We start from the raw sequence: 12,162 nt of genomic DNA, 5'->3' as shown, positions 1-12,162 counted from the left end.
ATGGGCCTTTGGGAGGACGCTCACCCATCTTAAAGCCATCTGGCTGGATACAGAACTGCTGGGGATTCTGGGAATTGAAGTCCATAGATCTTAAAGTTTCCACGGCATATAGATAGTCCTCCACTTATAACCATTCATTTAGTGACCATTCAAAGTTACAATGGCACCGGAAAAAAGTGAGTTTTAACCATTTTTTCTCACTTTTGACCGTTGCAACATCCCCACGGTCACGTTTAAAACTTGGACACTTGGCAGCTAACTCGTACTTACGACAGTCGCAGTTTCCCCGGAGTCCCCTTTTGTGACCTTGTGACCAGCAAAGTCCGTGGAGAAGCCAGATTCACTTCACGACCTCATGATTCACTTAACAACCGTGGCAAAAATAAAAAGATAATAAATGGGGCAAAACTCCCTTAACGACTGCCTTGCTTAGCAACGGAACATTCGGGCTTGACTGTGGTCGTGAGTCCGAGGACTACCTGTAGGATTGCAATCCAAGTGGTGCCATTTTTCTGGGGTGGGGAACAGCAGGGAAGGGAGGACAAGGGTTGGAAAACATGGGAAAATCCTTCCTTTCCATCGGGGGGCTTGACTGGGTGTTCCGCCATGTTGGCACCCGATTCTGCCGGGCTTCTGAAACCCTCTCATCTCGTCGCCGCAGGGTTGCCGAGAAGGAGCCTGTCAACAAAATGTCGCTATACAATCTGGCCACCGTCTTCGGCCCGACGTTGTTGAGACCCTCGGAAGCGGAGAGCAAAGGGCACGTCACACTGGCCTCCGACATCTGGTCCCACGATGTGATGGCGCAGGTAACCAGCGGGACGAGAACCCTGCAGAGTTGACCAGCACAGTGGGGTGGGATGGGGTAGGGTGGAGAAGATCTCCACAGCTGCTGGGGGTAAGTGAGGCAGTTTTTATCTGCCTTGTCAAGCGGGCGTTTGCTCTTTGCATGTAAAAGGAAAGAGTCAGGAGAGATGACCGTAATTTAATGTATTGTTCTTTTATTGTTTTATTTTGATGTCTATCCCACCTTTATTATTTTTAGAAATAACTCAAGGCGTGAACATAGCCAACACATCTCCATTCTTCTATTGCTCCCACAACAATCCTGTGAGGTGGGCTGGGCTGACTTGCCCAATCATGCAGCTAGTTTTCATGCCTAAGGTGGGACTAGAACTCACAGTCTCCTGGTGACTGGCCCAAAGTCTTCCAGCTGGCTTTCATGCCTATGGCGGGACTAGAACTCACCCTCTCCGGGTGATTAGCCCAAAGTCACTCAGCCCGTTATGCCTAAGGTGGGGCTAGTCTCCTGGTGATTGACCCATAGTCACCCAGCTGGCTTTCATGCCTAAGGTGGAACTAGAACTCACCCTCTCCGGGTGATTGGCCCATAGTCACCCAGCCAGTTATGCCTAAGGCGGAACTAGAACTCAGAGTCCCCTGGTGATTGGCCCAAAGTCACCCAGCTGCTTTCATGCCTAAGGCGGGACTAGAACTCACCCTCTCCGGGTGATTGGCCCATAGTCACCCAGCCAGTTATGCCTAAGGCGGGACTAGAACTCACCGTCTCCTGGTGATTGACCCATAGTCACCCAGCTGGCTTTCATGCCTAAGGTGGAACTAGAACTCACCCTCTCCGGGTGATTGGCCCATAGTCACCCAGCCAGTTATGCCTAAGGCGGAACTAGAACTCACAGTCCCCTGGTGATTGGCCCAAAGTCACCCAGCTGCTTTCATGCCTAAGGCAGGACTAGAACTCACCCTCTCCGGGTGATTGGCCCATAGTCACCCAGCCAGTTATGCCTAAGGCGGGACTAGAACTCACCCTCTCCGGGTGATTGGCCCATAGTGATCCTCTTTGGCGACCTTCAGACAAGCAGAGCCCATGGGGGACGCCGGATTCGCTCAACGACTGTGCTCTTCACTTAACAACTGCAGTGATTCACTTAACAACTGCGGCGAGAAAGGTTGTAAAATGGGGCAAAAATCGCGAGCCAGTTGGCAAGCGCCCAAATTGTGATCGTAGGACTGAGGATCTGCAACTGTCATAGGTGTGAAAATTGGTCCTAAGTTTTTTTTTCCAGTGCCGTTGTAACTTTGAACGGTCACTAAACAAATAACTAAGATGACGACTACCCTTATGTGCCCGGCCGAAGAAACTGTTGAAATTAGGGAAAGATTCCTGTGATGTACAGTAGCTAACCAGGAAGAAGAGGGTTAAAATAACAGAATCACAGAGCCGGGAGGGACCTTGGAGGTCTTCTAGCCCAACCCCCTGTTCAAGCAACAAACCCTAAACCATTTCAGACAAACACCCTGGGTGTCCAGTCTCTTCTTAAAAACCTCTAGTGTTGGATTCTCCAAAGCATCAGAGGGAAGGAGGAGAAACAGCGGTTGGAAACTGATCAAAGAGAGAAGCAACCTGGAATTAAGGAGAAACTTCCTGACAGTGAGGACAATCAACCACTGGAACAGCTGGCCACCAGAAATTGTGGGTACTCAATCACTGGAGGTTTTTAAGAAGAGGCTAGAGACAGTCACTTGTCTGAAATAGTATGTTCTGCTTGAGCAAGGGGCTGGATTAGATGACCCCTAAGGTCCCCTTCCAGTTCTACTCTCTTGTATTTTAAGCTTTTCTAGAAGTGGGCTTTGAAGCATCCCTCTCCGCTCTGCTCTGTCACTGAGGGAAATCTTGGGTTTCTCTTGTGAATTCCTCCCCATTGGCGTCACTTGAACGGGTCTGGGGCACAGTGACGTTGTGAATCCCTCGTTTTTGTCTCACGTTGTGGCATTGTTGTTGTTTTTTCCCCGCTCCCAGGTTCAAGTCCTGCTGTACTATTTGCAACACTCGCCCATCTCCTTCGCCGAGCTGAAACACAATGCAGTCTACTTGTCCACGGATGTGTAGCGGGCAGTTCCGCGGCCGCGATCACCATCCCCGTTTTTCTAAGCGTGGGGGGAGAAAGTGGGCGCCCCGGGCAGAAGCGGCTTCTGGACGCTGACCCCGCGGAGGGGCTTCGGGGGCGCTTCGGGGGCAAACTCAGCCTGCACAGCCCTCCCCCCCAGACTGTTTTTGTATACGTCTTTTTTTTCCTAGCCCTCCTCCTCCACTCCGACGAGTCCAGCTCTTTTTTCTGCACAGCAGCCCACCTTCTGCACTTCGACACGGGCCCGAGTCGTTCGGACGGACGGTCCTTTGAGTCTCAGAGAGGAAGCGAGCCACGGACAAAGGGTCGGGGCCCGGCCTTGAGCGGAGGTCCGTGCTTTTCCAGAAAGCTGTCATCTTCCGGGTTGCACAGAGCGCGAGAGCAGCCGAGTCTCTCCTGTTTCTCCCTTGCGGTTCTGCCTCAAGGCTTTTATTCTTTCTGCTCTGCCGTTGGTTGTTGGTTGTTGCATGAGTGGTACTTCAGCTTTGATTTTTTGCTTCTCCAGCACACTTCTGTTCTCCTCTTCTTCTTCTCCTTCTCCCTCTTCCATTCTCCTTCTCCCCTTTTCCCCTCTTCTATTCCTTTTCCCTCTTCCTTTTCTGTCTGTCCGTTCTCCTTCTCCCCTTTTCCACTTCTTGTCTTCCCGTCTTTTTCTCTTTTCTTTCTCCCTCGTCCGTTCTTCTTCCCTTCTTTTCCTTCTCCTTGTCCCCTTTTTTCTCTTCTCCTTCTTCCGTTCTCCTCCTTCGCTTCTCCTTTCTTCCTTCTCTTCTCCCTCTTCCTTTCTCCTTCTCCCCTTTTCCCCTCTTCTACTTATCTTCCTGTCTTTCTTTTCTCCCTCGTCCGTTCTTCTCTTTTCCTTCTCCTTGTCCCCTTTTTTCTCTTCTCCTTCAATTCTCCTCCTTCGCTTCTCCTTTCTTCCTTTCTCCTTATCTCTTCTTTTCCTTCTCCCTGTTGTTCTCCTTCTTCCCTTCTCCTTTTCCTTCTTTCCTTCTTTTTCCATCTTCTTTTCCTTCCCTCTCTTCTTCTCTCAGTTCTGTTCCCCTTCTTCCTTCCTTCCTTCCCTTCTTCTCTCGTCTCTTCTCCTTCCCTCTATTGTCTTGCCTGGGGGATCCAGAGGCTGGACCTAGCGCTCTCTTTCCTCCAACAAGGCAAGCTGCAAGGTGTCGAGTGGTGGTCTCAAGCAGGCCTAGCCTGGCTCTGGTTCCTATCCCAGGTTATTGTTTAATTTTGTGTGGGGCATGTGTGTGTGTGTGTGTGTGTGTGTGCGCGCTTCGCCCTGCAGTTCTTATCCATCGGCTTTGTAGCTGGGCATGGCGCAGCTGAGGATCGATCCATGCTTAGCCCCCGAAGCTCATCCTGTAAGGTACTCTTAGGGTAGCAGAATGAAGAGGCAGTGGCTTGCCTTGCTAGCCTTAGACATGCTCTGTGTGTGTGTGTGTGTGTGTGTGTGTGTGTGTGTGTGTGTGTGTGTACACGTGGAAGAAAAAGCGCGCATCCAAATCCGACGTTCCCTCTAGACCAGGGGTAGGCAACCTCGGCTCTTTTATGACTCATGGACTCCAAATCCCAGAATTCCTGAGTCAGCATAGCTGACTCAGGAATTCTGGGAGTTGAAGTCCATGAGTCATAAAAGAGCCGAGGTTGCCTACCCCTGCTCTAGACGATATTTAGTGAGGAATTCATCTCAATAATAGTAATAATAAAAACAGGATTTATGGGGGGGGCAACTGAAATTCAGGACTATTTGGCTGGGTGACTTAGGAGCCGCCTTTCTCCTCCTCCCTCTCTCACTGCACATCCATTTGTTCGGTTCGCAAGACCAGGGACGGGGGACAGGAGCTGAGCAACGCCTTAGTATAATTTTATTTTATTTATTTTTTTAAAAAAAAATTTGCAAGCCGTACGGAATCCTCTGTGGGCGTCAACCGGGCAGTCCGTATAAATTTTGTCGGTAAAGAAACACAGGTAGTCCTCGACTTTTAACGGCCTCGACTGAGCCCAGCAGTTCTGTTGCTTAGCGAGACGTAGGTGTCGTGAGGCGAGTTGTGCCCCGTATTGCCACCTTTCTCACCACAGGTCGTTGGGCGAACCGCCGCCGTTATGAAATTGGGTCAGCCGGTCCTTAAGTGGAGCTGGCTTCACGCCCCCCCCCCCATTGACTTTGCTTGTTGGAAGGTCGCAAAAGGGGAATCAGGTCTCTCACACACACAAACACACACACAAACACGGGACACCGCGACCGTCCTAAATAGGAGTCGGTTGCCAAGCGTTTGAATTTCAATCGTGAGGCCGTGGGGGGAAACACCCCAGTGTGAAAAACGGTCCATCACTTTTTTCCCCCGGTGCCATTGAAGCTTTGAACGGTCACTAAGTGAACCGTTGTTAAGTCGAGGACTACCTGAAATAAGACAGTAACGGTGCGCTGCGCGATGGGAGAGTTATCTGGGCTTTTAAATTTTCTTTTCGACCAAGAAGCAGAAAGCTGCTTTTCAGTCAAGACCCCGGATGTCCTTTTTTCCTTGGGGTGCCCAGCTGACCCCCCCCTCCCACCCCGGCACCCACATTTTCTTGCCAGCTACCCTCCCCGCAACCAAAAAAGGTATCCCCACATCCGTCCCGCACATTATAGGCCACTTCTGCCCTCACAAGGGGACGTGTCAAAGGACGCCCGATGTTAGCAGCGTTGACAGGAAGGCAACGGGTCAACCGTGTTCAGGGACCAAATATACCTTGATTTACTTGAAGTTGGATTGCACTGCAAAATGCGACCCTTTTTTTTCGCGCCACGGTTGCTAAGCAGAGCGCTGCAGTCGTTAAGCGAATCAGAAGCCAGCCGGGAAAGGTCACAAAGGGGGGGAGAATCGTTATGATATCCCGGATGCTGCAACCGTTGTTAAGCACGTGCCTGTTGCCTAAACAGGGATGGTGTCACCGTCGTTAAGTGTGAGGACCGCCCCCCCAATGCTGTTGTAACTCCGAACCGTCACTAAAGGGGCGGTTGTGAAGTTGGAGACAATCTGTATTTCTCACGCCTCCACGGCATTTAGCTCTTTGACTAGAAAGCCCCTTTTGTAGACAGAACCGCCCCCCGTGAAGAAGACCTAAGGCATTTCCCCTTCCTTGTTGTGTTGTTTTACACAACTCTCCTTTTTTTTTTTTTTTTTTTGCTTCTTCAGATAAAAGTGGGAAGGAGGGAGAAGAAACTCGGGTGTCCGGTAGCTACAACTGGAGAAACTCGGGTGCGACATTGGAATTAGAAATATAGACACAAACACACAGACGTGTTTTGTGCGTACGTGTATTTGCAAGGTGTGCGTGCGTGTGTGCGTGGTTGTGTTCTGTTGCAGGTTTGGGTTTTTTCCCCTGTAGATGACAAACTTCAATGGATGGAAAAAAAACACAAAAAAACTATGTCTAAAAAGATTAAAAGATGTTCATAAAGGCAGAGGCCGTAGGTTCGCAAACATGACTTGGGGTGCGCTGTTGTTTTGGACTCACATCTCGCAACCGCAACGACTTCGGCTGCTTAAGCTTACTTGGGTTCGCACCGGTTAGGAAGCTTCTGCGCGACAAACACACCGACAGGGATGGGCTCACACCACATGTAAAGGAACACAAAGACTGCCAAGGTTAACACAAATCCGACAGGCTGTGTGAACACAGCTAGTTGTGGTCCAGTTACGACCACAATTGAGCCCGTTTCTGTCGCTGAGCGAAACATTTGTTGAGTCGGAAGGGACCTTGGAGGTCATCTAGTCCAACCCCCTGCTCAGGCAGGAAACCCTGTACCGTTTGTAGGTTTGATTGTGGGGGATGCTGCAAACCCTTCATTGGACGCTTTCAAATGGTTGCTAAGCGAACGGTTGTACGTCGAGGACCACCTGCACTTATTCAAGCATCGCAAGGGCAATCCTGATCGCTGGAATGTCCAAGCCAAAACCAGACCAGTTTTGCACAGGTAGTCCTCAACTTACAACAGTTCGTTTAATGACCGTTCAAAGTTACAACTGAACACTGAAAAAAGTGATTTAATGACCGTTTTTCACCCTTAACGACTATTGCAGCTTCCCCGTGGTTCGCATGATCAGAATTCAGAGGCTTGCAACTGACTCGTGTTTATGACGGTCGCAGCGTCCCGGTGTGTGTGTGTGTGTGTGTGTGTCAGGCGATCCCCCTTTTGAGACCACTTTACGACAAGCAAAGTCAATGGGGACGCCGGATTCACTCAACAACCGGGTGGCTGACTTGTCAACCACAGCAAGTCGCTTCACGACTGTGGCAAGAATGGTCGTAAACGGGGGCAAAGCTCAGTTAACCGCTGTCTCACTTAACGGCAGACGTTTCGGGCCGCGTGGCAGTCGTTAAGCCGAGGACTACCTGTGTTCAGCTTGGCCTGTAGAAGCTGAATCCGTGACCCTCCTGTCCTCCCGGGGGGCCCAATCCACCCTCCGAGGGTCATAATAGATGAAAACCAACACGAGAGCTTAATTAGGCAACTTGGCAATTATAATAATGAGGGTGGTTGCCATGGAAAGGCAGGAAGGCGGTTTTTGTGGTCCTGCTGTCAGGTTCGCACGGCTGGTTTGGGTCTGTAAACTGGCTGGGTGTCAGGAGCCAAACCCAAGATACAAGCAGTCCTCGACTTAACGGCCCAAACTTTCCCTTGCTGAGCAAGACAGTTCAGTAAATTTTGCCCCGTGTGACCATCTTTTTTTTGCCACAGTGGTTAAGAGAGGAAGTACTGCAGTTGTTAAGTTACTCGCGTGATCTGGCTTCCCTTTTGTGAGAAGGTCGCAAAAGGGGGTCAAGGTGACCCCGGGACACGGTGACCGTCGTAAATATGAACCAGTTGCCAAGCATCCGAATTTGGATCACATGACCCTAAGACAGGGGTCTTCCAACTTGGTCCTTTTATGGCTTGTGGACTTCAACTCCCAGAATTCCTCTGCCAGCGTGCCTGGCTGAGGAATTCTGGGAGTTGAAGTCCACAAGTCATAAAAGGGCCAAGTTGGAAGACCCCTGCTCTAAGGCAGGGCTTTTCAAGCAGTGGCACGGGTACCACCTGTGGTACATTGGTACCTGGCAGGTGGTACGCGTCCATCCTAGGAAAGTGGTAGCAGGGGAGGGGAATGCGCTGAACCGGTGGCAGCACCGCACAAGCCCGAGCGAGAGACGGCTGGAGCTGCAGGGCTGTCAGGGCTCAGCGGAAGCGCCAGGATCCAGCTGGAACTTGGCACCGATCCTGGTGCTTCTGAGCCCAGAAGAAGCGCCGATCAGCCGGAATGTTGCAGCATCTCCAGGGTCTTGTGACTTACCTTCAGATGCTTGGCAACCGATTCCTATTTATGACGGTCAGAGTGTCCCAGGGTCATGTGAAGGGACCAAAACCTGCTGCAACCACCCAGCAGACGGGGGGGGGGGGAATAAAAACCAAAGAACCCCCACCCCACCCCCGCTGCCAATCCTCAACAGAAATGCTCACAACCATGAAAACCTCGGACAGGAGGAAGAGCGCCGCCAGGCAGGCAGGTGTCGCTCGGCTGTGGCCTGGGGGGCATTTTGTTCAGGGCCATTGTAACTTCGAACAGTCACTAAGCGAACTGTTGTAAGTCGAGGACTGCCTGTACTTCATCACTTTTTTCCTTTTTTTTTTTTGGTCATCAAGTTTTTGACCCCTTGCTAGGCGACTGGTGGTACTGGGATGTTGCCACATCCTAAAAGTGGCACAGTGGGTGAAAAGGTTGAAAAGCTCTGTCCTAAGGGATGCATCCTCGTCCCTTCTTGTGCCATTTGTATGCTGGACCAGTTGAAGCTTCCTGGGTGGTTTTCCAGGGCAGCCCCCATGTAGGGTGCATTGTAGTAGTCAAGCCATCAGGTGACCGGGATATACTGTGGGAAAGATTTCCCAGTTAAGGGACGGGCGGAACTGCACATCAGATAAAGCTGTGCAAAGGCCACAGCTGCCACCTGCTCGTGCCACAGCTGCACGCCCAGTACGGGCACCATTCACACGTGAACAATCCGACACGGAGTCCTCGGCTTACGACTACAAATCTTGAGCCCCAGATTCCGTTGCTAAGTGAGAGAGCAATTACGTGAGTTGCGCCCTATTTCTTCAGCCCAAAATTGATCTCGCTAAGCGAGAAATTGGTTGAGTTTTGCCCCACTTTGCCACCTTGCCTTCACCTTGCCAATCGCTGCGGTGGTTGCAGTGAGTAACGCCGTCGTTAAGTGAATCCGGCTTCCCCCGCCGACTTTGCTCGTCGGAAGGCAGCAAAAGGGGATCGCGCATCTTACGGCCACCACTGAGGCCAAGTTTCCGCGTCGCTAACTGTGAAATTTGTCAAGTGAGTTTTGCCCCGTTGGACGACCTTTCCTTCGCTGTCGTTAAGTGAATCGCTGCAATTGTTAAGTTAGTTAACGACTGCAGTGAATCTGGCCTCCCTGTTGACTTTGCTGGTCAGGAGGTCAGAAAAGGGGATTGCGTGACCCGGGGGGGGGGGGAAGGAGCACTGCGACTGTCATAAATACGAGTCAGTTGCCAAGCGTCTGAATTTTGATCCCTGGACCGTAGGAATATGGCAACGGTTGTTAAGTGTGAAAAACGGTCAGAAGTCACTTCTTTTAGTGCTGTTGCAAACGTTGAAAGTCATTGGACGGATCGTTTTAATCACGGACGACCTGTTTTGTGACCGTGCCCACGTAGCCGGTGTCGGTGAACACGGATGGCCTTCCCCGCTTCTCCAGTGCTGTCCTATCCTTCCTCTGCTGACTCCGTCTTCTGACAGAAGGAAAAACAAGCCACAAGGTGACCCTGGTCTGTCCCCACATCTATTTTAAGCCGCCAAAAAGACTCCTTTCTGCCACTCCTCCCCTCTGCAGGCAGGGCACACCGTTTTCCTGAAAGGGTGTCGTGTTGTGATTTTTAACACACACACACACACACACACACCCTGCCCGCTCCATGTGTGGCTTATGTAAAAGCATTATATAATGCAGTTGCATAACGGGGGGGGGGGAGAGAGAGACAGATTTTAGGGGTGTGCCATTCCCCTCGTTTCAACCTGCCCGCCTTTCCCAGAGTTGGCAGAAAAACCAATCGCTTCCTCCGCCCCCACCACCCCTTTTCCAGGAGATATTCCGACATGCGGGTCTGCTCAAAGCCCGGGTCAAATGAGTCCACTCTAAACTAGCAGGAGTTATTACTAGAAGATGGGATTAAGAAAAAGAAACTTCCGGTTCAAAATTCCAGGAAGCAAGCAACCTGGGATTAAGGAGAAACTTCCTGACGGGGAGAACAATTGACCAGTGGAACAGCTTGCCACCAGATGTTGCGGGTGCTCCATCACTGGGGGTTTTCAAGAGACTGGACAACCACCTGCCTGGAATGGTCTAGGGCAGGGGTGTCAAACTCAATTTCATTGAGGGCCACATCAGCACTGTGGTTGCCCTCGGGGGGCCGGGTGGGTATGGCCAGGGTGGGCGTGGCCTACTGGGTGGGCGTGGCTAGAGTGCGTATGGCCTACTGGATAGGCATGGCCAGCTCTACATCGTTCGCATCAAGGGTGCCTATGGGGGCCTGGGCAGGAGTGGGACAGATCTGAGGGTCTCTGGCAGGAGGAGGGTCTCTGGGCCAGGGCTAAGGCAGTGGGGGCCGTTCCCTCACTGTTTCCAGGATGGCTTCGGGGGCCCCATGAAACCACTTCACGGGCCGGATCCGGCCCCCGGGCCTTGTGTTTGACATGTCTGGTCTAGGGCAGTGGTAGGCAACCTTGGCTCTTTTATGACTCGTGGACTTCAGCTCCCAGAATTCCTGAGCCAGCATGGGGCAACTATGGTTCCTTTAATGACTCATAGACTTCAACTCCCAGAATTCCTGGGCCAGCATGGCTCAGCATGGCAACCTCTCCATTCTCCTCAGCATGGCTGGCTCAGGAATTCTGGGAGTTGAAGTCCACAAGTCATAAAGTGGCCTAGGCCTAGGCCAGGGGTAGGCCACCTTGGCTCTTTTATGACTGGTGGACTTCAACTCCCAGAATTCCTGAGCCAGCATGGCTCAGTATGAAAACCTCTCCCTTTCCCCTCAGCATGGCTGGCTCAGGAATTCTGGGAGTTGAAGTCCACGTGTCATAAAAGAGCCGAGGTTGCCTACCCCTGGGGGTCTCTTGCTTGAGTAGGGGGCTGGACTAGAAGACCTCCGTGGTCCCTTCCAGCTCTGTTAACCATGCTGGAAGACCCCCACTGGATCCCCTTCTAGATCTTTTGAGGCAGAATCCCTAAAGAATGCTGTAGCGGTATTTAGCATGTGCGGTGACTCAGTGGGTTAGGACGCTGAGCTTGTCGATCAGAAGGTCGGCAGTTTGGCGGGTCGAATCCCGAGTGCCGCGTAACAGAGTGAGCGCCTGTTACTCGTCCCAGCTTCTGCCAACCTAGCAGTTCGAAAGCACGTAAAAATGCAAGTAGAAAAATAGGGACCACAACGGTGGGAAGGTAACAGCGTTCCGTGCGCCTTTGGCGTCTAGTCATGCCGGCCACATGACCACAGAGACGTCCTCGGACAAGCGCTGGCTCTTCGGCTTTGAAACGGAGATGAGCACCGGCCCCTAGAGTCGGAAACGACTAGCACGCATGTGCGGGGGAACCTTTACCCTTTATCTTTTTTTATATAATATAGCGGTATCTTAATACAACAATCCCTAAAGAATACTATAGCAGGATTCCAGTATTTGAAGGACTGCCCGATAGAAAGGGGTCAACAAACTCAAGCACTCTTAAGCTAGTCCTCGACATACGGACACTGATGATGTCACTAGTTAAGGGATCGAAGGCTAAAACATACAAAGAACGGAATTAGGAACCGCCAGTCTAGAGAAAAGAAGGATTAGGGGGGACACGATAGCAGTCTTCCAGTATTTGAGGGGCTGCCCCAAAGAAGAGGGGGGGGTCAGCTTATTCTCCAAAGCACCGGAGGGAAGGACGAGAAACAGTGGTTGGAAACTGGTCAAGGAAAGAAGCAACCTGGAATTAAGGAGAAACTTCCTGAACAGTGAGGACAATTCACCAGTGGAACAGCTGGTCACCAGAAATCGTGGGCGCTCCATCACTGGAGATTTTTAAGAAGAGGCTGGACAGTCACCTGTCTGAGATGGTAGAGGGTCTCCTGCTCGAGAAGGGGGCTGGACTAGAAGACCTCCAAGGTCCCTTCCAGCTCCATTCTATTCTGCTTGGGGGGTCT

At 51.5% G+C, this 12,162-nt stretch overlaps 2 protein-coding genes across 9 annotated transcripts in view; one reads left to right on the top strand and one right to left on the bottom strand.

The window, feature by feature from the left end:
• The window catches only part of ABR (ABR activator of RhoGEF and GTPase), a 182,490-nt gene extending 176,094 nt beyond the window's left edge, over positions 1-6,396 (top strand). For all 3 annotated transcript variants that reach the window (XM_081337907.1, XM_081337905.1, XM_081337906.1), the window contains 2 exons: positions 662-809; positions 2,819-6,396. In XM_081337907.1, the coding sequence (XP_081194033.1) occupies positions 662-809; positions 2,819-2,908 (238 nt within the window). In that variant the 3' untranslated portion in view covers positions 2,909-6,396. The remainder of the gene's footprint in view (positions 1-661; positions 810-2,818) is intronic.
• The window catches only part of TIMM22 (translocase of inner mitochondrial membrane 22), a 42,851-nt gene that overhangs the window by 16,467 nt on the left and 14,222 nt on the right, over positions 1-12,162 (bottom strand). The window lies entirely within an intron of this gene.

The sequence above is a fragment of the Vipera berus genome, assembly GCF_964194415.1.
Source record: "Vipera berus genome assembly, chromosome: 1".
Lineage (NCBI taxonomy): Eukaryota > Metazoa > Chordata > Lepidosauria > Squamata > Viperidae > Vipera > Vipera berus.
This window is presented reverse-complemented; position numbering and strand designations above follow the sequence as displayed.